The sequence below is a fragment of the Bos indicus genome, chromosome 1 (genome assembly GCF_029378745.1).
Source record: "Bos indicus isolate NIAB-ARS_2022 breed Sahiwal x Tharparkar chromosome 1, NIAB-ARS_B.indTharparkar_mat_pri_1.0, whole genome shotgun sequence".
Classification (NCBI taxonomy): domain Eukaryota; kingdom Metazoa; phylum Chordata; class Mammalia; order Artiodactyla; family Bovidae; genus Bos; species Bos indicus.
In genome coordinates this window covers 100,246,582-100,273,853 of record NC_091760.1, presented here as the reverse complement: position 1 = coordinate 100,273,853, position 27,272 = coordinate 100,246,582, and the positions used below count along the sequence as shown (strand labels likewise).

General features: G+C 38.8%; 1 protein-coding gene across 3 annotated transcripts in view; it reads right to left on the bottom strand.

The window, feature by feature from the left end:
- WDR49 (WD repeat domain 49) overlaps positions 1–27,272 on the bottom strand; it is a 169,572-nt gene that overhangs the window by 84,301 nt on the left and 57,999 nt on the right. For all 3 annotated transcript variants that reach the window (XM_070792210.1, XM_070792208.1, XM_070792211.1), the window contains 2 exons: positions 24,852–25,000; positions 2,369–2,602 (listed from right to left, as the gene is read on the bottom strand). In XM_070792210.1, coding sequence (XP_070648311.1) covers positions 2,369–2,602; positions 24,852–25,000 — 383 coding nt within the window. The remainder of the gene's footprint in view (positions 1–2,368; positions 2,603–24,851; positions 25,001–27,272) is intronic.

The window sequence follows — 27,272 nt, the reverse complement described above, 5'->3', positions numbered from 1 at the left end:
AATCGTTAAAACACATAAATACAAAAGCACATTGTGCCATCAATCATCACATAGCCTCTAGGAAACACCACTGTGCACTCATGAAACAATGAGAGTGGAAAAAGTGGACAATAGATGAATATTATGATGAAAATAGTTTTGACCCTTTGAAAGGGTCTGACTTCCCCAGAAATCTGAGATCACACTGTGAGAATTGCTGTTCTAACCTCAAGTCTGTATTTTTCCAAGACTAGACCTTGGTTCATTGAGTGAATGGCATTCACAACCTGACTCTAAGCTCCCTCCACTGTCTCAAGTCTCCCAGTGTTTGCTAAGTACCCACAAACTAGTCACATCAGAATAAACCCTCTCCCTGAAAAAAAATGCATTGTTTGTGCTTAAACAGGCGGTCACGTTGTACCATCTGTCTGGAGCTACTTCATTCTCTCCTTTCAGAGGTTCCCACTGGAGATTTCAGGGCTCTGCTAAACTGTCACCCACTCAGCCCTAGGCAGAATGGTCCTCTTTCCAAGTATAGCACTTTGCTTTTTCCTCTCTTCATTTGACTCTATTCCATTGTTTCTTTGTGAGTGAGTCATGTGTCTGGTCCCCTGATATCACCCCACAATCCTGTAATGAGCACCTGCCCAGCAGTGAGCTCTGGGAAGATTCTCTGTATCTAAATCTCCTTGAACTATGAGGGTAAAGAAACTTTGTGGTATGTGAATCTTTGATCCCTCGTTCCTGGCACCTGACACTTGTTCAAAACAGTTTCATTTGTTTTATCTAACTACTTAGAAATGATCAGTTATCACTGGCTTATGGGTCTGTGGGTGATATTGTTTCCTTTGTACTTGATTGCAATATATATTTTTTGCAATTATAAATGTTACACAATGTTAAAGTGTTTCTCCATAGTTTAGCTGATAATAGGAAACATTTCTGATGATACACAACTCTATGTACTTTATATATACTTTAACATTGCATTTAATTATTTATACTTTTGATCTCAGAAATAAAAGAGGCATCAATATCCAACTCATTTGTACAGAGATTCTTTGCATGTAATATTCCACATGTGCATATTCCGTTGTTGCCTATAACTGGCATATCCTTGTGTTATTTTGGCTTTATCTTCATGTTCCAAATGGAAGACTCCAGACCTTCTTTGTGTCCTATTTTCTGAATGCCTCATGGAAAATTGCTCATCTTATGGTCAGGCAATATAGGATCATAACATCTACACATAAACTCAGCACTTTAACTCTGCAAATCTCCATTAGCAGAACATTCTTCTGGAAAGAAATATATCTCTCAGTGGCCACCAGGGAGCCAAATTAACTGGCTGCCTTCATACAGTTCAGTAAAACATTTACTAGGGGATGTTTCCCCCACAGATGGAATTCAAAATGGATTGTTTTATAAAGGACTTTTATCTCCTAGAATAACCAGCAGAGTATTTGAAGTAGTGACATGACACACTACTCATTACTAACAAAGGCCTTTCCTCCCGTTGCACACCATCTGAACTACTCATTTCTGCGTGGATGCAGAAGCTTCTGCAGAAAGGAAAGAAGGATGGGCTGGAGTTATTGTTTAATCGGCCACAAGCTGGATACTGGCTGTCAGCTTGGCTCCTGCTGTTCTGTGACTGTCAGGCCTGGGGTGATCATGGCCACAGACTAAGCTCCAAGGGCAATGAAAAGGATTGCTCCACTCCCTCCACAATACCCACAGGCTGGCCCTCCCTGTCCTCTAAGAAGAGCTGTGGTCCCTGTGGCATCTCCACTCCAGAGCAGCCCATTTTCTCATTGACATGCAGGGAGCGCTCCCATAAGCAAAGGCTGCAAAGCGTCATTAACGTGGTGGGGAGACAAACAACACTCGAGCTGCATACCAAGTGGCAGCACATTTAACAGAATCATTTTATTATGAATACATTCCGGGCCTGCCACAGCGAGCCACTCGCCGAAACTGTGCCGGCAAAATGGATCTTTGCTAATTACATTTCATGCATATTTCAGATCTTTCCACAGGGATGCAGGGGGATGGTGATGGTGTGCGTAAGAGGGAATTTTACAGCCAGGTTCACTTGCATTTGGCATCAAGAGCTAAACTAGAGGGTAACAAAGATAAGTTCAATTACATTCCATGCTGTGTTTGCTTTAGCTGGAATACTGCCTCCGAGTAACTCTATCAGTGCTGCTGTGGTTGCTGGTTGAAAATGAAATAACTCTCCAAATCCACCCGAATACACATTATTGCAGAAAAGCACACAGCTTAAATCATTTCTTTCCCACCTTTCCTTTTCTATATTTGTCCCCAGATTGAATTAAGGAACTGAATGTGGGCACATGTTAGGAGAGTGACAGAAAAGCATTGTTACCTGCTTCAAGACTGAATTGTAAAGTACACAAGTGACTGCTTTCTTGTGGCTTGTCACCCTCTTGCCGGCTTCACTTTTCATTGCCAGCAAAGCTAGCTGGTTATTGAACGAGATGAAGAGTTGTCCGTGGGCTTCATCAAAGTGGAAGAGACACCTGAAGTCCTGACTCTTGGGGAAAAAGCAAGAGATCCTCTGGATGGACAGTTGATGCTGAATATCCCAGAGTCTCAAAACCTGCAGGAAAAGTAACAGAGTCATAGGACTATGTCAAGAATTATTCTAATTTTCTAACCAAATTTTCTCTAGCTCACCCTCAACCTCAGGCAGGCTCCCCATAGTGCTGTTAACTGTTCATCCTTATCTCATAGAACACATTTTTTGTATTTCCCTTCTCTGTTTCAGTATTTCCTCAAATGTAATCTCTTCTAGGGAAGGGATTTTGTTTTGTCTCAGTCCTCAGAAAAAAATGCCTGCATTAAGTGCTTGTGCTAGGAAGAATAATTGTCTTCAAAGATATCCATGTGCTAATTCTTGGAAAATGTGAAATTGCTATCTTATATGGCAAAACAGATGTCATAAATTAAGGCCTTTGAGATGGAGAGATAATCCTGGTTGATTTGGACCAGTCCAGGATAATCCCAGGGCTTCCCAGGTGGCTCAGTGGTAGAGAATCCATCTGTCAATGAAGGATATGTGGGTTCTATCCCTGGGTCAGGAAGATCCCCTGGAGATGGAAATAGCAATCCACTCCAGTATTCTAGCCTGGGAAATTGCATGGACAGAAGAGCCCGACATATAGTCCATGGGGTCACAAAAGAATAGACATGACTTAGTGACTGAAATTTTTCACTCTCCTCTTTCACTTTCATCAAGAGGATCTTTAGTTCTTCACTTTCGGCCATAAGGGTGGTGTAATCAGAATATCTGAGGTTATTGCTAGTTCTCCCAGAAACCTTGATTCTAGCTTGTGCTTCCTCCAGTCCAGCGTGTCTCATAATGTACTCTGCATAGAAGTTAAATAAGCAGGGTGACAATATACAGCCTTTTCCTATTTGGAACCAGTCTGTTGTTCCATGTCCATTTCTAACTGTTGCTTCCTGACCTGCATACAGTTTTCTCAGGAGGCAGGTCAGGTGGTCTTGTATTCCCATCTCTTTCAGAATTTTCCACAGTTTATTGGGATCCACACAGTCAAAGGCTTTGGCATAGTCAATAAAGCAGAAATAGATGTTTTTCTGGAACTTTATTGCTTTTTCCATGATTCAGCAGATGTTGGCAATTTGATCTCTGGTTCTTCTACCTTTTCTAAAACCAGCTTGAACATCTGGAAGTTCATGGTTCACGTATTGTTGAAGCCTGTCTTGGAGAATTTTGAGCATTACTTTACTAGTGTATAAGATTAGTGCAATTGTGTGGTAGCTTGAGCATTCTTTGGCATTGCCTTTCTTAGGGATTGGAATGAAAACTGACCTTTTCCAGTCCTGGGCCACCGCTGAGTTTTCCAAATTTGCTGGCATATTGAGTGTAGCACTTTCACAGCATCATCTTTGAGGATTTGAAATAACTCAACTGGAATTCCATCACCTCCACTAGCTTTGTTCATAGTGATGCTTCCTAAGGCCCACTTCAGTTCACATTCCAGGATGTCTGGCTCTAGGTGAGTGATCACACCATCATGATTATCTGGGTCATAAAGATCTTTTTTGTACAGTTCTTCTGTGTATTCTTGCCACCTCTTCTTCATATCTTCTGTTTCTGTTAGGTCCATACCAATTCTGTCCTTTGTTGAGCCCATCTTTGCATGAAATGTTCCCTTGGTATCTTTAATTTTCTTGAAGAGACCTCTAGTCTTTCCCATTCTATTTTTTCCTTCTATTTCTTTGCACTGATCACTGAGGAAGGCTCTCTTATCTCTCCTTGCTATTCTTTGGAACTCTGCATTCAAATGAGTATATCTTTCCTTGTCTCCTTTGCTTTTCGCTTCTCTTCTTTTCACAGCTATTCCTAAGGCCTCCTCAGACAGCCATTTTCCTTTTTTGCATTTCTTTTTCTTGGAGATGGTCTTGCTCCCTGTCTCCTATACAATGTCATGAAACTCCGTCCATAGTTCATCAGGCATTCTATCAGATCTAGTCCCTTAAATCTATTTCTCATTTCCACTGTATAATCAGGGATTATACCTGAATGGTCTAGTGATTTTCCCTACTTTTTTCAATTTAAGTCTGAATTTGGCAATAAGGAGTTCACGATCTGAACCACAGTCAGCTCCTGGTCTTGTTTTTGCTGACTGTATAGAGCTTCTTAATCTTAGGCTATGAAGAATATAATCAATCTGATTTCAGTGCTGACCATCTGGTGATGTCCATGTGTAGAGTCTTCTCTTGTGTTGTTGGAAGAAGGTGCTTATCATGACCAGTGCATTCTCTTGGCAGAGCTCTATTAGCCTTTGCCCTGCTTCATTCCGTATCCCAAGGCCAAATTTGCCTGTTACTCCAGGTGTTTCTTGACTCCTACTTTTGCATTCCAGTCCCCTATAATGAAAAGAACATCTTTTTTTTGTTGTTAATTCTAGACGGTCTTGTAGGTCTTCATAGCACTGTTCAACTTCGGCTTCTTCAGCATTTCTGGTCAGGGCATAGACTTGGATTACCATGATATTGAATGGTTTGCCTTGGAAATGAACAGAGATTACTCTGTAATTTTTGAGACTGCATCCAAGTACTGCATTTTGGACTCTTTTGTTGACCATGATGCCTACTCCACTTCTTCTAAGGGATTCTTGCCCAGAGTAGTAGATATAATGGTCATCTGAGTTAAATTCACCCTTTCCAGTCCATTTTAGTTGACTGATTCCTAAAATGTCGACATTCACTCCTCCCATCTCCTGATTGATCACTTCCAACTTGCCTTGATTCATGGACCTAACATTCCAGTTTCCTTTGCAATATTACTCTTTACAGCATTGGACCTTGCTTCCATCACCAATCAAATTCACAACTGGGTGGTGTTTTTGCTTTGGCTCCGTCTCTTCATTCTTTCTGGAGTTATTTCTATACTGATCTCCAGTAGCATATTGGGCACATACCAACCTGGGGAGTTCATCTTTCAGTGTCCTATCTTTTTGCCTTTTCATACTGTCCATGGGGTTCTCAAGGCAGGAATACTGAAGTGGTTTGCCATTCCCTTCTCCAGTGGACCACATTTTGTCAGAACTCTCCACCATGACCCATCCATCTTGTGTGGCCCTACACGGCATGGCTTAGTTTCACTGAGTTAGACAAGGCTGTGGTCCATGTGATTAGATTGTTAATTTTCTGTGATTGTGGTTTTTAGTCTGTCTGCCCTCTGATGGAGAAGGGCAGACAGACTGCCCTTATTTCAGAAAGTGAAGAAGAACTAAAGAGCCTTTTGATTAAAGTGAAAGAAGAGAGTGAAAAAGTTGGCTTAAGGCTCAACATTCATAAAACTGAGATCATGGCATCTGATCCCATCACTTCATGACAAATAGATGAGGAAACAGTGTCAGACTTTATTTTGGTGGGCTCCAAAATCACTGCAGATGGTGATTGCAACCATGAAATAAAAAGATGTTTACTCCTTGGAAGAAAAGTTATGACCAACCTAGACAGCATATTAAAAAGCAGAGACATTACTTTGCCAACAAAGGTCCATCTAGTCAAGGCTATGGTTTTTCCAGTAGTCATGTATAGATGTGAGAGTTGGACTGTGAAGAAGGCTGAGCACCGAAGAATTGATGCTTTTGAACTGTGGTGTTGGAGAAGACTCTTGAGAGTCCCTTGGACTGCAAGGAGATCCAACCAGTCCCCCTTAAAGGAAATCAGTCCTGAATATTCATTGAAAGGACTGATGTTGAAGCTGAAACTCAAATACTTTGGCTACCTGATGTGAAGAACTGACTCATTTGAAAAGACCCTGATTCTGGGAAAGATTGAGGGCAGGAGGAGAAGGGGACGACAGAGGATGAAATGGTTGGATGGCATCACCAACTCAATGGACATGAGTTTGAGTCAACTCTGGGAGTTGGTGATGGACAAGGAGGCCTGTCATGCTGCAGCCCACAGGGTCACAAAGAGTCAGACACAACTGAGTGACTGAACTGAACTGAACTGAAGTGACTAAACAACAATATAACCACAGGGAGATTAAAGTTCCAGAATGTAAGATAAACTCTGCCTAGGGCTTCCCTGGTAGCTCAGTCAGTATAGAATCCGCCTGCAATGCAGATGACTGGGATTTGATTCCTTGGTTGGGAAGATCCCCCAGAGAAGGAAGTGGCAAATCACTGCAGTATTCTTGCCTGGAGAATCCCATGGGTAGAAGAGCCTTGGCAGGCTACAGTCCATGGGGTCACAAGAGTTGGACACGACTCGGCAATTAAAACTACCACCAGTGTTCCTGGCTTGGAGGATGGACAAAAGGGGCTATGAACCAAGGGAGTTGGGAAAGGCAAGGAAACAAATTCTCCTCCAGTGCCTCCAGAAAAGAAGACAGCCCTGTGAGTACCTTGATTTTACTCCATTGAGAACCAGGCTACAATTCTAACCTACAAAACATAAAAGGTATGCTGTTGCAAACCATTGAGTTTGTTGTTATCTGTCAAAGTAGCAAAAGAAAATGAAAACAATCTCTTTCTCTATATAGATAGAAGAATAGATAATAGCTAGCTAGGTAGATAATATATGTATTTTTTGTGAAACAAAATTCTTTACTGTCTGAGTCACCAGGGAAGTCCATTAAAGGAAATCAAGTTCAGATAACACAGACAATTAAGGCACCAAAATGCCACACACGTGGACAAGCACTGAAGGAAATGGGAAGAGGAGCTCTGCAGATGCCAGTGTTGCCACTGTCAGTCATGGAGTAGAATTAACACAGTGCAGTGAGGGAGAATCAGGCTTTCCTGGTTGCTCAGAGGGTAAAGAATTTGGCTGCAATGCAGGAAACCCTGGTTCAACACCTGGGTGGGGAAGATCCCCTGGAGAATGGCTACCTACTCCAGTATTCTTGCCTGGAGAATTCCATGGACAGAGCAGCCGGCGAGCTACAGTCCATACAGTTGGAAAGAGTCAGACATGACTGAGCGACTAATTCTTTCAGTGAGGGCGAGTCAGAATGAGAGGGAAAAACCCTTCCAAAGGGGGCTTCAGGCCAGTTCTAGGGCCAGACTTCTTCGGCTGTCATCTTAGCTCTGTCCCTTACTGCAGAGTGAACTCTAGTAAGTTTCTTTGTCTCTCTGAGTTTTTGATGTGATACCTACCTGAAAAGTGAAAGGGAATGTCACTCAGTCATGTCCGATTCTTTGCAACCCCATGGACTATACAGTCCTTGGAATTCTACAGGCCAGAATACTGGAGTGGGTAGCCATTCCCTTCTCCAGGGATCTTCCCAATCCAGGGATCAAACCCAGGTCTCCCACATTACAGTCAGATTCTTTACCAGCTGAGCCACCCCCTAGCCAGCTGAGGGAAGCCCAAGAATACTGGAGTGGGTAGCCTATCCCTTCTCCAGTGGATCTTCCTGACCCAGGAATCGACCCAGAGTCTCCTGCATTGCAGGCAATTCTCTACCAACTGTGCTATCAGGGAAGCCTGGTACCTATGTAATCTGACCCTATAAAGATTGAATGAGAGCCCATGTCAAGCATTTGGCATGATGAGCTATATGTAGCAAGTGCCCAATAAATGTTTTATTATAAATGTGTTTTATTCCTTTTTATTATATAAATATTAGAACCTTAGAGCAGAAAAAGTTTCTTTCAAATAAACCAGTGTGCTTTATCCAGTGTGAGAATTATTTCTAAATTATCTATAAAAGATGGCCTCTTTACACAAGTGTTTATTACTCCATAAGGCAAGTGACCCTGTAGTTTTAACCTATTTTAAATCTTATACTCCTTTGGGGGAAAAAAATCAGTTGAAAACGATGGTGCATCCCCTCCTCTTAAATGCACATATTCATATATGAGCACAATATTCCATAGAATTTCTTTGGATACATAGATACACGAGTCTCCCATGCAGATCCTGGGATCCCATGGGATAGGAATTCCTATAGCACTATGATAAGCCAAAGCCTTCCTTCTCTTCCCCTACTTCTCTTTTCCCTACATCTCTTACATTTCTACTCTCTTTCCCTACATCTACATAAGTCTCTTCATACAGCTCTTGTCCAGGGTAGATGACCCCCAGTTCCTTCTAAATCATAGCATCATTTGTAGATCCCACTCTTGATTCTCTCACTTCGTCTTTTTTTTTTTTTCACTTTCTCTCCAGGGAGGTTGGTCATCCAGGCCTTGATAACTTTTTCTAAAAAATGTAATAAGATATGTCCATTGTGTAAAATCCAATAGCATTAAAATGTTTTTTTTTTTTTAATCAATTCATCCCTCTCAATCCCAAGTCCCCATCCCCCCCACCCCCCATCTCAGAGACAACCTTCTTTGACTGTTTCTGAGTTATGGTTTTCTCCATAACACCAAATAACAGCTGTTTGTGTGGGTGTGCATGCATGTGTGCCTGTGTGAATATAGCATATATTAATTGTACATCGAATAACACTCTCTTCTGAAAGAAATACTTACTTACACTCCTATTCTCCCTTTCTCATCCCCTTGCCCCAATCTAAACATTGTATTTTTTGGTCCTAAACATTGTGTGTGTGTTAAGTTGCTTCAGTTGTGTCTGATTCTTTGTGACCCCATGGACTGTAGCCTGCCAGGCTCCTCCAGTCTCCAGGCAAGACTACTGGAGTGGGTTGCCATTCCCTCTTCCAGGGGAGCTTCCCCACCCAGGGATCAAACCCTTGTCTCCTGTGGCTCCTGCACTGGCAGGTGGATTCTTTACCACTGAGTCACCAGGGAAGTCCTAGTGTTGTACACTTTAAAATAATATATTTACACAATGTTTAATGTACCATCAATAGAAGACAGTATATCTCTACTCACCAATATATAGCATGAACACCTTAGAGTCCCCAGAACTGAGCCAATATTTCAAGTGTGTTCTAACCACTGTTACAGACACTGTGACTTCTTTAAAAACTCTATTTTTACATTAGCTGAATAAGCCATTCCAATATGCATCGCCCTTACCTTGAGGTCCTGACTGAGTAAAACTCTAAATCTTATTCCCATGAATAAACAAGGCAAACATCTAATATTCTACCTTCAAAAATCTGATGTTGTAAGCTAAAGTTAGGATTTTTCTAGGTTCAAAGTATAAGAATACAGTTTTGAATCCTAATTATATTATATTGATAACTCCTCCCTGATTTGTCCACACATCCCATGGAATACTGTAAATAGTAAATAGATATTTTCTTAATTTTCTGAAGGCTGTGGTTCATCTAATAACTATGTTTTTATCCAGCTCACTGATGACAAATATTAGCTAGGATAAGTCGAAAAATATAACACTTCCATAAACAAAGCTTGCCTCAACTTCTACATGGTTATTTACCCAATTGCAGATCTCATCTAATTCACAAGAAAATGTTATGAGGATTTTTCAAAAATCTTGCAGAAATGAGTATGCTTGGGGTAAACCGGATCATGGCATCCTGTCCCATTACTTCATGGCAAATAGATAGGGACACAGTGGAAACAGTGTCAGACTTTATTTTTCTGGGCTCCAAAATCACTGCAGAAGGTGACAGCTGCCATGAAATTAAAAGACTCTTACTCCTTGGAAGAAAATATATGACCAACCTAGATAGCATATTCAAAAGCAGAGACATTACTTTGTCAACAAAAGTCCATCTAGTCAAGGCTATGGTTCTTCCAGTAGTCATGTATGGATGTGAGAGTTGGACTATAAAGAAAGCTGAGTGCCGAAAAATTGATGCTTTTAAATCGTGGTGTTGGAGAAGACTCTTGAGAGTCCCTTGGACTGCAAGGAGATCCAACCAGTCCATCCTAAAGGAAATCAGTCCTGGGTGTTCAATGGAAGGAGTGATGTTGAAGCTGAAACCCCAATATTTTGGCCACCTGATGTGAAGAGCTGACTCATTTGAAAAGATCCTGATGCTGGGAAAGATTGAAGGCAGGAGGATAAGGGGATGACAGAGGATGAGATGGTTAGATGACATCATTGACTCAATGGACATGAGTTTGGGCAAACTCCGGGAGTTGGTGATGGATAGGAAGGCCTGGTGTGCTGTGATTCAAGGGGTAGCAAAGAGTCGTACATGACTGAGTGACTGAACTGAACTGAACTGATGTATTGGGTAATGTATCCATGTACTAACGCTTGTAACAAACTTAAACTGACATAGTCAAACCCTCCCAGATAAAAAGCATTACCAACCCTTCTAACCCCAAGACTATATGTTTATAAAAGTACACTGGGTTTTCTTGACAAGAATATTTTTATTAAACAACTCATTCTAAATCTTAAACCTTATAATTTTTATTTAAAACATTCTGGCAACTCTGAGGCAAATGTTTATCTTCAAAACTATAAATCCTGTAAGAACTAAGACTTTCAAATATATTTCAAAGTGTTCTAAATATAATAGGATTGATAAGTTATTATTTTGAATGTTAGAGTCACAAGATTAAACACATCTATATCACTCTCAAACTCTCATATAACTTAAAATAGTTATATCCCCATTGTTCAAAATTCTGTCTTGTTTGGTATGAATTTGTTCCTAAAAAAGCTGAAATTAACTTTATTTCAGGAGAATTAACTTCATTTTAGAAAAACAATATGGGGCAAGATAACCCAACAATATTAATGGATTATAATTTCCCCAGAATCATTTTCCACATGTTGTTCAAATCATTTATATTGACTTTAATATTTTGTTGACATTTAGTCACATTTAATTAAATGAAAAATTAAAAATAGATGAGTGAACCTCTACTCTATGACAGGTGAGTTCCTGCTATCAGCAATCAAAACTAGAGGTGCTTTTTAAAAATCATAGTGTGTATCTTTATTAATTTTTCTTAAAATTAATTTTTACTTTTCTTCTTTCCCTCCTTCCCTTGAAGAACCCTTAATTCTCATAATTAGTGATCCTACTAAGTTCCCTTCCATCTTTAACTATCTAATTTTTCTTTCTGCTAAGAATCAAAGCCAACAACATTTATATAGTGTCATCAATGTACAACACAGTGTTTCTTTTTTTTTAATTAATTTATTTTAATTGGAGGCTAATTACTTTACAATATTGTATTGGTTTTGCAATACCTTGACATGAATCCGCCATGGGTGTACATGTGTTCCCCATCCTGAGCCCCTGTCCCACCTCCCTCCCCATCCCATCCCGCTGGGTCATCCCAGTGCACCAGCCTCTAACATCCTGTATCATGCATCAAACCTGGACTGGTGATTCATTTCACACATGATAGTATACATGTTTCAATGCCATTCTCCCAAATCATCCCACCCTTGCCCTCTCCCACAGAGTCCAAAAGACTGTTCTATATATCTGTGTCTCTTTTGCTGTCTCACATACAGGGTTATCATTACCATCTTTCTAAATTCCATATATATGCGTTATTATACTGTATTGGTGTTTTTCTTTCTGGATTATTTCACTCTGTATAATAGGCTCCAGTTTCATCCACCTCATTAGAACTGATTCAAATGTATTCTTTTTAATGGCAGAGTAATACTCCATTGCAACAGTGTTTCAGTTCTCCCAGAAATAATGTCATGGCATGTGACTTCCCATATGATTTTCATTTTTTCCTATACTTACATAATCTATGATAGTGATTATTAATCTTGACACTAAAAATACCAATGGTGTTTGAGAAAATGCTCATGTTTGGGCCCTTTTCCAAAACCAATTAAATCAGACTCTCTGAGGATGGGGCTCAAGCATGAGGTTTCTTTAATTTCCCAAGTATTTCCACTGTATTATACTTTAGCTTTTCAACTTGCTTTTAAGGTCTCTTTCTCTCAGCTTAATCAGTAATATCATTTGCCTTGGCTTTCAGTTCAGATCAGTTCAGTCGCTCAGTTGTGTCCGACTCTTTGGGACCCCATGAATCGAAGCACACCAGGCCTCCCTGTCCATCACCAACTTCCGGAGTCCACCCAAACCCATGTCCATCGAGTCGGTGGTGGCATTCAACCATCTCATCCTCTGTCGTCCGCTCCTCCTCCTGCCCTCAATCTTTCCCAGCAATAGGGTCTTTTCAAATGAGTTGGCTTTTTGCATGAGGTGGCCTAAGTATTGAAGTTTCAGCTTCAACATCAGTCCTTCCAATGAACCCCCAAGACTGATCTCCTTTAGGATGGACTGATTGGATCTCCTTGCAGTCCAAGGGACTCTCAAGAGTCTTCTCCAACACCACAGTTCAAAAGCATCAATTCTTCAGCACTCAGCTTTCTTTATAGTCCAACTCTCATATCTGTACATAACTACTGGAAAAACCATAGCCTGGACTAGACAGACCTTTGTTGACAAAGTAATGTCTCTGCTTTTTAATATGCTGTCTAGGTTGGTCATAACTTTCCTTCCAAGGAGTAAGCGTCTTTTAATTTCATGGCTGCAGTCACCATCTGCAGTGATTTTGGAGCCCCAAAAAATAAAGTCTGACACTATTTCCACTGTTTTCCCATCTGTTTGCCATGAAGTGATGGGACCAGATGCCATGATCTTTGTTTTCTGAATGTTAAGCTTTAAGCCAACTTTTTCACTCTCCTCTTTCACCTTCATCAAGAGGCTTTTTAGTTCCTCTTCACTATCTGCCATAAGGGTGGTGTCATCTGCATATCTGTGGTTATTGATATTTCTCCTGGCAATCTTGATTCCAGCTTGTGCTTCCTGCAGCCCAGCGTGTCTCATGATGTACTCTGCATATAAGTTAAATAAGTAATATCATGTGACTTGGCTTTAAAAGCCAGATAACTGTGCTCCCCTAATCAGCCTATATCTCTTTAATCATGAAAAATATCTCACATTAATTCTATTTTCTTTGTAAAATATCACTTAAATAACTATTTATTATTGAGAATTCTTCATTTTCCTCTTTTATATGTTCATGTTGACTTCTGGAAGAGGGTTATGCCACATTTCAGAAAGGAGTATATTTAATATCATTTTCCATTCCAAATATCTTAGAGATGTTTCCTTTATTCTTAGTAGGTAAAATAAAGAACTGGACAAACATCCAGACTTAAAAATTATCATTGGATAAATGATTATTTTTTAATTTATATTTTCCATAAATTCTCATCTAAACTGTACCTTCTATTTTCATCACGATACCTGAGAACTTGTGATGCTTGTCCAAACACAGACTTACTAAGTCTAGTCCTTGAAATGATTTATGCACGGCTCTTTATTTCATCTCCATTTTTATAGTATTAGGAGGAATAAATATCCAAGCTTGTGATTATATATCAAGACAGAATTTAGCTTTTCACATAATGATGAAGACATCTTTCTACTTAATCTTTATCTTGCTACCACTTGATAATGCAGGATTATGAAAGCAAATCCAGTACAAATCATAACTAGCACTAGAAATCAAAGATGGAGACTCCAGACACGCTGATCCTCATTTTAATACTACTCAGGTCTGTCCGTTTAGGTGTATTATATTACCTTTCCATTTCCTCATCTTTATACAGAATGGGCTCCTGCCAGCTTTGAAATTCTACCATTTTTTTTTGGAATGTACTGAAATTGCTCGATCCATTATCTATAGGTTCCAAAATAACAAAATGGAAGCAGTTTCAAGAAAGGGTATTGTGAAAATTGGGTTAAAGAAATGTAGTCTAATTTTACTGAGGAATTTCTTTCTTGTCCCTGCTAGAGATGGGCAGAATCATTTCACACAGGCATAACAAAACTATAATGTTTGCAACCCCATGGACCCAAGCCCACCAGGCTCCTCTGTCCATGGGATTTCCCAGGCAAGAATACAGGAATGGATTTCCATGCTCTCCTCCAGTGCATCTTCCTGACCTAGGGATGGAATCCGCATCTCCTGTGGCTTGGGCTTTGCAGGTGGATTCTTTATTGCCAAGCCATTGGGGAAGCCTAATACAACTATAATAAATAAATAAATAAAACTTTTTTTATCCTATAAATATTAGATTTATTAAGTGGGTAACTTATTAAGTGGGAAGGTTGGATGCACAAATAGATGTATGGATGGATATAGAATCTGTTTTCAGTGCACTTTTAAAAACCAAACCAGTATTATTTACATATTAGCAACATGTTCAAATTTTATTCAAAGCGGTTGGGGGAAAAGCTGTTAAGTTTCCTAATAATGATAGAAAAATGAGAAAAAAGTAGAAGACAGACAACTGTATCTAAATGAGACTTGTTTGACTGCATCAAACATTTGCTACTAAGTCCTGCCATCCTGCAGGGCATAGATATAAAATGACAATAAGAAAGAGAGACAGAGAGAGAATATAGCACTAGGGGATTTTGAAGACAGCAGTGCAGCAGCTCAGCTCTCCAGGATAATCCACAAAAATGGATAGCCTACTTGCAGATAATAGGATAACAGGAACTGAGGGCATTGGCTCTTCTGAATATACCTTTATGTATTAACAAGTCTATTTATTTAGAATTTCAGCCTTGGGATAATCCACAAAGGCATAATCAGTGAATGTTTAGAGGCAATTTTGTTTGACATGATATATGCTAGCAATAGTATTCTACTGAACACCTCAGTTAGTGTTTTTATCTTTAACTCATATAACAGATCTTCTTTTAAGAAATATTTTTGCCATTTTTTCCCCCCAGGATGAGATCTAATTTAAGATATTAGTTGGAAATTAAAATCTGTTGTGCTATTCACCCTTAAATTGTTACCATAGCCATTATCATCTTTTTTTTTTTATTTTCATCCTTTTCAATAAAAATGAGAGAAGACATACAGCTCTAAGACACAGATTTCTATTGTGTGTCTGTTTGGTATTCTATCACTGACCTTGAAAAAGTCAAAATGCTTCTTAACACTATGAATTGTTTTGAAAAAAATCTCACTAATTTCCCAGTTCAAGTTCGGCAATAAATTTAACTAACATCAACATTTTGTTTCAAAGGCTGTTTTTTTTTTTTTTTTCCAGAACAAAATTCACTTGGGGATTTTAAAACTTCAGTTAAATTGATTTTTTGGCTATTATCATTACTCACATAACACTGAAAAACATAACCAGGTTTTTTTTCCCAGGCTTTAAACAGAAATTTTCAAACTTGGTGTTTTAAAGATTACTCTCTCTTTTTTATTTCACAAAGTAAACATAAACACTTTAAACTTCTTTCTTTTTTTAAGCTCAATAGTTATACTAACAACCTTTTTTGAAGAAAGTAAATGAAAACCAACTAAAATAAGGGAACTCTGGTTCAAGTATCACTGCAGACTAGGTTTTTGTAGGGGGCTTTACTGCTTCAAAGAAAAATAGCTATGACTAAAACATAATTTCTGTCGCCTTGCTGGATCTTCAGGGATTGAAAACAATCTCCACAGGTCCAAAAAAAGAAAGAGGTATAAGAAGCAAACTTAATATGGAGACAGTGAACAGTATGCATACATGAAGAGACTATAACCAGGAGCCTAAGCCTTGGACCAGCAGGACAACCGAGGCACTGAAGCAAGATTGCTCAATTAAAGGGACAAAGAAAAAGGAAATGCAGTAGCCTCAGGACAATAGCTTTCTTTACTTCCATATTGCAGAAACAAACACAAATCTTCTCTGGAGGAAAGCATTTTCAATTTCATTCTTCAGAATGTCTATAGTTTAGCAACAACCAAAAATGAGGTAACAATAAAGGATAACCAGACATAAAAAGGAAACATGTCACCATGTGGGAGAATCACCAGAATAGCAAATATCAAATTTGGTTCTCCAATGACTCCAGGTATTAAAATTATCTGATAAGAAAATGCAGTAATTAAAATGAAATTAAAGACCTAAAAGTCAAAATCCCCCAAATGAGCAAACAACAAAAGAGTATATACAATTAACAGGCAGTTAAAAAATGTTTAGAAAAAAAATTGTTACATTTAAAAACTAAATGCATAGGTTATATAGAAAGTGGGCACATCCCATTATAAACACCCCCATAAAAGTCAAGAATATGACAAAATGCCTTCTGAAATGTGGAGGAAAAACCTCAACAAGGAATGGAAACTTAGTGTACAATTTTTCTGGAAAGACCATTAAAAGAATCAATAAGTAAAATACAGAATATGTATTCTCAGTATTTTAACGATGTCATGTTCAAAATCAAGGGAAATCCAGTTCAAAAATTAATGTAGTTTTTCATGGAACATGAATACTGATCCTAACATTTACTTAGAAAGATAAAATGCCAGTTCAGTTCAGTTCAGTCGCTCAGTTGTGTCCAACTCTTTGCGACCCCATGAACCACAGCACTCCAGGCCTCCCTGTCCATCACCAACTCCCAGAGTTTACCCAAACTCATTTACATTGGGTCAGTGATACCATCCAACCATCTCATCCTGTAGTCCCCTTCTCCCCCTGCCAGCATCAGGGTCTTTTCAAATGAATCAGCCTGTCGCAAGAGGTAGCCAAAGTATTGGAGTTTCAGTTTCAACATCAGTCCTTCCAATGAACCCCCAGGACTGATCTCCTTTAGGATGGACTAGTTGGATCTCCTTGCAGTCCAAGGGACTCTCAAGAGTCTTCTCCAACACCACAGTTCAAAAGCATCAATTCTTCAGCACTCAGCTTTCTTTATAGCCCAACTCTCATATCTGTACATAACTACTGGAAAAACCATAGCCTGGACTAGACAGACCTTTGTTGACAAAGTAATGTCTCTGCTTTTCAATATGCTATCTAGGTTGATCATAACTTTCCTTCCAAGGAGTAAGCATATTTTAATTACATGGCTGAAATCACCATCTGTAGTGATTTTGGAGCCCAAAAACATAAAGTCAGCCCCTCTTTCCACTGTTTCCCCATCTATTTGCCATGAAGTAATGGGACCAGATGCCATGATCTTAGTTTTTCTGAATGCTGAGCTTTAGGCCAACTTTTTCACTCCCATCTTTCACTTTCATCAAGAGGCTCTTTAGTTCTTCTTAACTTTCTGCAATAAGGGTGGTGTCATCTGCATATCTGAGGTGATTGATATTTCTCCCAGCAATCGTGATTCCAGCTTGTGCTTCTTCCAGTCCAGCGTTTCCCATGATGTACTCATGATGTTCCCATGATGCAGATAAGTTAAATAAGCACAGTGACAATATACAGCCTTGACGTACTCCTTTTCCTATTTGGAACCAGTCTGTCGTTCCATGTCCAGTTCTAACTGTTGCTTCCTGACCTGCATACAGGTTTCTCAAGAGGCAGGTCAGGCGGTCTGGTATTCCCATCTCTTGAAGAGTTTTCCACAGTTTATTGTGATCCACACAGTCAAAGGCTTTGGCATAGTCAATAAAGCAGAAATAGATATTTTTCTGGAATGCTTGCTGTTTTGATGATCCAGAGGATGTTGGCAATTTGATCTTTGGTTCCTCTGCCTTTTCTAAAACCAGCTTGAACATCTGGAAGTTCATGGTTCATGTATTGTTGAAGCCTGGCTTGGAGAATTTTGAGCATTGCTTTACTAGCATGTGAGATGAGTGCAGTTGTGCAGTAGTTTGAGCATTCTTTGGCATTGCCTTTCTTTGGGATTGGAATGCCAGGGGGTTGTTAAAATTAAAATAAAAAAACAGAAGTAGGAATTTCTCTGCCAGGTATCACAACATATAAAAAAACTATGCTGGTTAAAACGGTGATATATGCATGCAAGAAAAGACAGACTAATGGAAAGAATAAAGCATCCAAGAACAAATTCATGTATACATGGAAATTCAAATAATAACAATGGAATTTGAAACCAGTGAGTGAAAGTAAAGTCACTCAGTCATGTCGGACTCTTTTCGACCTCATGGACTGTAGCTTGCCAGGCTCCTCCATCCATGGGATTTTCCAGGCAAGAATACTGGAATGGGTTGCCATGTCCTTCTCCAGGGGATTTTCTGGACCCAAGGATCGAACTGGGGTCTCCCACACTGCAGGCAGACTCTTTACTATCTGAGCCACCAGGGAACAAATTATTCAAAACAATTATTCAAAAACCTCCTGGATACCCATTTGTAGAACAAAAAATTTACATAAAAATAAACTGCAAAATTAAATGCAAAAAAAAATCAACAATATAAAAAGTATTAGCTGAAACCAAAGGAGAACACCTCTATAAATATGATGTGTGGAACACATTCTTAAGCTAGATACAAAATCCAGAGCCATAAAGAAAATCATTTCTTAGACTCAGTTTTGCAAAAACAAAACTTTTGAATGATAAAAATCACATAAACAGGTCTTTCCTGGTGATCCTGTGGTTAAGAATCCACCTTGCAATGCAGGGGACACTGGTTCAATCCCCGGCCTGGGAAGATCCCACATGTGGAAGAACAGCTAAGCTCTTACCCCACAACTACTGAGCCCATGTGCCACAACTATTGAAGCCTGAGCACTCTAGAGCCTGCCTGTGCTCTGTAACAAGAGAAGCCATTGCAGTAAGAGGCCCTCACACTGAAAACTGAGAAAGCCTGCAGGTAGCAATGAAGATCCAGCACAGCAATACATAAATAAATACAATAATTTTTTAAAACTCACATGAACAAAGTTAAAAGCAGTATGCTTGACAGAGGCGAAATACTTGCATCATATATAATAAGGGATAATCAATTTATTTTCCAAACTACAACTGCTGATAGTATAGTCCTGAGTTCAGTTAATAAGATAAAAGAATTTAAAGGGCAGCAAAAGAGACACAGACATAGAGAACAGACTTGTGGATACAGTGGGAGAAGGAGGGGATAGGATGAATTAAGAGAGCAGCACTGAAATACATACCTTACCATGTGTAAAACAAATAGCCAGTGGGAATTTGCTATGTGACACAGGAAGCTCAAGTTGGTGTTCAATGACAACCTAAAGGGGTGGGATGGGGTGGGAGGTGGTAGGTTCAAGAGACAGGGGACATATGTATACCTACGGCTGATTCATGTTGATGTAAGACAGAAACCAATCCAACATTTTAAAGCAATTATCCTCCGACTAAAAATAAATAAAGTTTTTTAAAATCATGAAAAAAAATAAAGAACATGATCAGATAATGCACCATAAAAAATAGAAATAGAAATGGTCAGTAAATAATTGAAGAAATTCATTCTAATTTTTTGTCCATTAGATTCACAAAAGAATAAGCACATTAATGGTATCTGTCATTACCAAAGGATCTTCTCACGTGGCGGAGTGGTAAAGAATCCACTTGCCAATGCTGGAGATACAAGAGGTGAGTGTTCGATCCCTGGCTCAGGAGGATCCCTTGGAGTAGGAAATGGCTATCCACTCCGGTGTTCTTGCCTGAAAAATTCCTTGGAAAAAGAAGCCTGGAGGGCTACAGTCCATGGAGTCTCAACGAGTCAGACATGACTGAGCACACAACACACACACACACACATCATTACCAAGAGTGCAGGGAAACAAATACCTTTACACCTTTACACACCTCTGATGAATATACCAATTGACACAAATTCTGGATCTAAATCATTCTTTAAGAATTGAATCCCTGTTGGCCCAATAGCATCATTTCTAGAAATTCATCTCTAGGAACATATCACAAAGAAATCAACTTATGTGGTCTTAAAGATGTGTATGTGCATGTGTGTGTAGGTGTCATAGACACGATATCTCTTATAATCAACATGCGATTGAATAATTAAGGTTGACCATCCATTCTATGAATTATTATGCAGCAGGAAAAAAAATCAGGTATATGTACACTCATAATGAAAGATCTGCAGGAGATATTGTTTAGGGAAAAGGAAGCGGCAGAAAAATATATATCATGTGATGCCATTTATATAAAAGTAATAATAAATAGTACTTTGAATTTGTATACACACATAAGAAGGGACATAAATAACAAATTATGACACCACCACATATTAAAATGTAATATATCAATACTATAATATGTAAGTATATGATAAAAATGTGAGACTATACAGATCAAGTGTTAATAATAGCTATTTCTTGGAAGAGGAATTGATTTTAAGAGGGTGAAGAAAAGGAATATTTACTTCTTTCCAACTTGCTTCCTCGTTTGCAATTTCTACAAAAGATCATTAATCTGTTTACTTGTACAATTTAAACAAAATGAAACCGGCTTTGTCTCTAGATGGATGGAGGAAATTTGAGGAGAAATGGTATGCAGGACAGAAAGGAAGACAGACAGGTAAGAACTAGTCACCAGCACAAGAGCCTTTGTATTTTCCTTCCCAACCGTGGGACCACAGTATAGAAACTACACTCTGGAAAAAATCAAAACCTCAAACAAAATATTAAGTTACAAACTGATCTGATTCTGGTGGCCAATTCAGGATGAGCAGCCTAAGAGAGGAGTTAGGAGCAATAGAAAAGCCTAATCAGATTTCCTGGTTGGAATGTCAACCCCCAGCAGAGGTATTTCCCAGAGGCTTTGAAAATCCTTTTACTTCCCATGGTGATTCCTCCTTTAAATGACCAAGTTATTGGTTCCCAGCAGGGCCGTGCTATCAATCAGTGATTACCATTTTATGAGACAATTTAGGGCTCAGAAACAAAATGCAATTGGACTATTGCTTAGTATAATATTAAATTCTACAGATAAATTTATTGTTTAATCATCATTGGAAAGCACAGTACTGCAGTTTTCAAAAAAAAACAGTTGAAGTCTCAGGTCATTATTGGAGGAAGTTATTTAGATCTAAATTGCTTTGATTTGAAAATCCTCTATTAGCAATTCATAGGCATAAATATGGTTCAATCAAAGACTTTTTGAAAAAAGAATGCTTTCTTTCATTTTCCCCATTCCCTAAATTAACCCTAGTCCTATAAAATATACAGAAGAATTTTATGACAATAAAGCCAAAGATTAACCTGGTAGCTGAAAACCTGTTGTTTATTGTGAAGACATACAGGCTAAGATTATTATGCATTTATCGAAGTGAAATGGATTTAGACTAATGTGAAAGACAGCATGACAAGCTTTATTACACCATAATGTTTTAAAAGTCAAAGCAAAAATAGAATGATAAAATTGCCTTTAAAGAGACCAGGCAGTCTTAACATTGATGATAGCTATATGCAATTAATTCTGACTCTTAAGAACATTTTTTTCCACTTGCTTCTAAAGGTATACCACCTTTCAGGGAATTCTGTAATGATAAAATATCTGTTATTTCCTTCATACTTAGCTCTGATAAAGATTTACTTCCTTAACTAAGATTTATTAAGGACCTACTATGTGTATGGTGGGCTTCCCTCATGGCTCAGTGGTAAAGAATCCGCCTGCAAATGCAGGAGACAGATTCGATCCCTGGGTCAGGAAGATGCCCTGGAGAAGAAAATGGCAACCCCCTCCAGTATTGTTGCCTGGGAAATCCCATGGACAGAGGAGACTGGCAGGCTATAGTATACAGGGTCACAGAGTCAGACACGACTTAGCGACTAAATAAACAACCACAATACACATCAACAAAAAAAATTCAAAGAAATGAATTCAGCAAATAATCTTTGCCTTTAAGCACTCAAAATCTAGTGAAAGACACAATATACATATACAATCTTCAAGTATACTTGTCAGATTGTGTGAAATTCAATAATAGGAGTTAGAGCTAAAAGACGTTAGGAAATAGAACAACTAAATAAGACTAAGGCATCAGAAGAGTTTTCATTCTGAGTTTCTTTGTGACTTGATATTCACAGTAATATGTCTTCACTTTAAACTGTCAACAAATAACCACTGAACAAATGCTGCGAGGTGCAAAGCACTATGACTGATGCCAACACACAAGCTGAAAAGATACGACCCAGCTTAAGACAGCAAACTAACAACTTCAGTACAACAAGACACATGCTCTAAGAAGGGACACAGGTGTGTGGGAGTGCAGAGAAACAAACACCTAGGTCTCCATGAAAGACTCCAAAAAAGTCTGAAACTTCACGGATAAATAGGCTTTTGCCAGTCGAGCATGGAGGAGAGGGACCTGAAGACAGAGAGCAGGCATGCAGCAGAATCATGATGCAGCATGGTGGGAACAAAGCGTGATATGGCTGCAACACCGAATGAACAGAAGAGAAAAGCAGGAAGTGAGCTGGGCCTGGTCTGGGGATGAGTTTTATAGAAAAGCTTAAGAATTTTAGTGCTGACATTTAGAATGAGGGTAAGAGAAGCTGTTGAAGAATTTTTCTTACAAACCACTGAATTAGCAGGATGGAGGCCAGATTGAAATGAGACCCATCTGCAAGAAGAAAGACATGTTAGGAAAAATTTGCCATGGTTTGGGTGAGATAATTCAAAAGAAGATGAGATTTTGGATTAGAGCTGTGGCAGCTGAGAGAGAGGTGAAGTTGATGAATATATTTGATGGCAGAATCAACTGGAATTGGTAGTTCAGTGGTGAAGGAGATTTACAGTCTGATACATAATATACTAAAATAAGCAAGTTTGACAGGACTTATGTATCAGTTCAGTTCAGTCACTCAGTCATGTCCAACTCTTTGTGACCCCATGGGCTGCAGCATGCCAGGCCTCCCTGTCCATCATCAACACCCAGATCTTGCTCAAACTCATGTCCATTGAGTCGGTGATGCCACCCAACCATGTCATCTTATGTCATTCCCTTCTCCTCTTGCCTTCAATCTTTCCCAGCATCAGGGTCTTTTCAAATGAGTCAGCTTCTCGCATCAGGTGTCCAAAATATTGGAGCTTCAGCTTCAGCATCAGCCCTTCCAATGAATAGTCAAGACTGATTTCCTTAATGACAGACTGGTTGGATCTCCTTGCAGTCCAAGGGACTCTCAAGCATCTTCTCTAACACCACGGTTCAAAAACGCCCTCAGCTTTCTTTATAGTTCAACTCTTACATCCATACATGACTACTGGAAAAACCATGGCTTTGACTAGACGGACCTTTGTTGTCAAAGTAATGTCTCTGCTTTTTAATATGCTGTCTAGATTGGTCATATCTTTTCTTCCAAGGAGCAAGCACCTTTTAATTTCATGGCAGCTTTCACCATCTGCAGTGATTTTGGAGCCCCCCAAAATAAAATCTCTCACTGTTTCCATTGTTTCCCTTTATTCATAAGGTGAGGCTAAGGAGTTGAGGTGAATTTCTATTATATTCTATTTAATTTTCACAAATACGTGTATCACTTCCGAATAAAGTTAAAAGTCCGAGTCACTGAAAAACTCTCAAGGGCTGTCCCCAATAAGTGTATAGCCTATCCGTGTTCTCACAATCAGGTTTCTTGAAATCTATCACGTGTTTACTGGATCTATGTCAGGCATTATGTAAAACAGAAGCTTTACAGGGGAACAAATGACTAGATTATTAGAGATAAGAAATTTACCTGGGAGATATGAGTAGTAAATAATGTGGTCAAGGTATAACCCGGACTATCTGATTCTGGTACAATGTTTTTTCCACCCTATATAGAATATGTATCAATGTCATCAAATAGAATGGACAGACATATTTAACTGAAATTTCTTAATGTAATATCCTGCAGATTAACTTTGATTTTTAACTTATGAGACTCTTCAATAGCAAAGCAACGCTGGTTGATTGTGTCTATTCCATATTTTTTAATTTGAATGTAATTGCTTTGCAGTGTTGTGTTAGTTTCTGCTGTACAAGAATGTGAATCAGCTATATACATATATACACATGTCCTTTCCCTCTTGAGTCTCCCTCCCACCCTTCCATTCCACCCTTCTAGGTCATCACAGAGGACATATGTGTTTTACACCAGCTTCCCACTGCACGCATGTTGTCTCTTCAGTCGTGTCCAACTCTGTGCGACACTATAGACTGCAGCCTGCCAGGCTCCTCTCTCTATGGGATTCTCCAGGCAAGAATACTGGAGTGGGTTGCAGTACCCTCCTCAGTGGGATCTTCCTGACCCTGCATTGGCAGGTGGGTTCTTTACCAGGAGCACCAACTAGCTATCTATTTCACACATGGTAGTGCATGTACGTCAATGCCACTCTCCATTCTTCCCATCCTTTCCGACCCCCACTGTGTCCACAAGTCCATTTCCTACATCTGTGATCCTATTCATCCATATCTTATCAAAGTAACATTTATCATTCCCATTTCTGTTTTTTTTTTATTGGGTTAATGAATACTTTGGAAACTTTTAAAACAACCCATCGAAAACTCATTAATAAGGATTTAATTTATGAGCACATGGTTTGAAAAAATTTTTTAATGAAATAACTCATCCAGTTGCCCAGGACGATCCTAAATTATCATCAATATCTTTTTTTTAAATATAGATTTCCAAACCATAGTAGTAAGTCACTATATTTTAAAAATCTATACCATCTCTAAGAGGAATTTCAAACCAAAGATAGATTTGGGTAGGAAGTGGGGAGGCAGAACTAAATAAACTGAATGTACACTGTTACTTACTTTATCTCTGGAGAAGCTGAAAAGTTGTTTTCTTGCAGCAAAGAACTGGACAGCTATCACACTGGCTGAGTGACCCCAAAGGACACCAACCGGCTTAGAGACAACATAGGGGTTCCAAAGGCAAACTTTATTGTCAATGCCAGCAGTTGCTAATCAGAATTAGAAAGAAAAAAAATGTTTTTAGTAATAGGAATACCCCACAACACTTTCTTTTTGAAATGAGTATATCACATACTATATCACCATAGGCTGATAAAAGCCTTCTCAGCATTAACACACCTTTGTTTTGAAGGAAGGAAAATTCTATCATTGTGCAACAGTCCAGGCTAATAGGGCATGAGTTCTAACACTGGAAGTAGTTGAAATGGAAGGTGTAGGGAAGATGGGTCTGCACGGGGTAAAAGGACAACAGTTTCTTTAAAAGGTGCCAGCAGCCCAAGCAGGAGGACAGAAAGTTCTTCCTCCCGGTCCCAGTGTTTCCCTCTCCAGCCTGCACAGCCTAGGAATGCAGATCACATTAAAGTTATCCCAGGAGTAAGAGAGAACTAAAACAATATTTAAAGTTTCCAAATTAATGAAAAATTATAAGGAAATCAATTATTTTTCACTGTCATGTAAATAATCAAGAATTTGTAAGCAAATGAGCAGCAGAAATATATGTTTGACCTGCTCTATTGAAAGAATAAGGCTTTTAAAAAAATACAAATTAATTATATTCAGGGCGTGCATCAGAAACTGGGAGCACGGTGCCTGTGCTTCTTCAGTTCTGAGGAAATTCAGCGGAGCCCTCTCTGCTGTTCCCATTTTTAGGGCTAACTGAAGAGCTGAATCTATTCGCATTTATGGAGTTGCCATAAATGTCAGACCCCTATTTGGATTAATAGCCCAGGGTTACAGAAATAAGAGGAACTGAATGTACTTTTGTTTCAAGTCTTTACTCCATAGTATGAAATTAGTAAATGATAAATTTTACCCTGAGTATTACTGCATACAGTAACATGTAATTCCAGCAGTGGGCCAGGTATATGTTAGAGATCAATACAAAGGGGCTGAAATAATAATGAACCAAGGCACTGGTTGATATTTGAGTCCTTTTAAGCCCAATTCACTAACTCGTCCAGCTTTCTCTAATAAATCTACAATCCTCCTTGAAAGTTTGCTGTTCGCCTATCTCTGACTTCAAAGTCAGTCTCTTTTATCATGAATGGCAGCTATGATTGTTGGGAATTTTAGAGATTCAGCCCCTTAGCTGATATCAATACTCTTTATATAAATGACAGCTTTTGAAAGAGGGTCAATAAGACCCATTCTGTAGGCCATGTGTATTCATTCTCTGTAACTACCCTATCAATGTTTAGAATAACACCTCACTTTTCATATTTGAACTAATATCATATAAATCAAATTATCAGCTTTCAAAATGCCTAAAATTTATTTAAATAGACAACACCTGAAAATCTTTATTGCTTATTTCCTCAGCTAAAATTTACATATAAAAAAAGAGCTCTCCTCTAAATGTCCTTCAACAGAGAAGTGGATAAAGATGTGGCACATATATACAGTGGAATATTTCTCAGCCATAAAAGGAATGAAATTGTGCCTTTTGCAGAGATGTGGATGGACCTAGAGGCTATCATACAGAGTAGAGTAAGTCAAAAAGAAAAAATATATATTGTGTATATTAACACATATGTGGACTCTAGAAAAATGGTATGGATGAACCCATTTGCAAAGTACAAATAGAGACACAGATATAGAGAACAAATGTATGGACAGCAAGTGGGGAAGGGGAGTGTGGAATGAACTGGGAGGTTGGGAATGACATATATACACTAGTTTGTGTAAGATAGATAGCTGAGAACCTACTGCATAGCAGAGAGAACTTGACTCAATGCTCTGTGGTGACCTAAATGGGAAGGAAATCCAAAGAAGAGGGGATATATCTATATGTTATAGATAATTCATTTTGCTATACAGCAGAAACTAACACAATATTGTAAAGCAAATGTACTCCAATAAAAATTTACTTAAAGAAAATTCCCTTAGTATGCTAAAGGGCAAGTTTGAAAATTTTCAAAAAGCATCAGAAGTTATATTCTGAAAGGTGATTAGAAAATGTTCTACATTTTACATTTCTCTAGTGAGTGTATGTGTGTGTGTGTGTGTACATGAACAAAGAAAATGATGTATTTGGGTAGAGTGAGTGAGTGATAGTCACTCGGCCATGTCCAACTGCTTGTAACCCCATACAGTGTGGCCTGCCAGGCTCCTCTGTCCATGGGATTCTCCAGGCAAGAATACTGGAGGGGGTTGCCATTTCTTTCTCCATTGTTTGGGTTGAGCATTTGGTTATGCTAAGAAGATGGCAGAAGGCAGATACTGCACAAATAGTCTTCTTTCTCTATGTCATTTTACATTCCC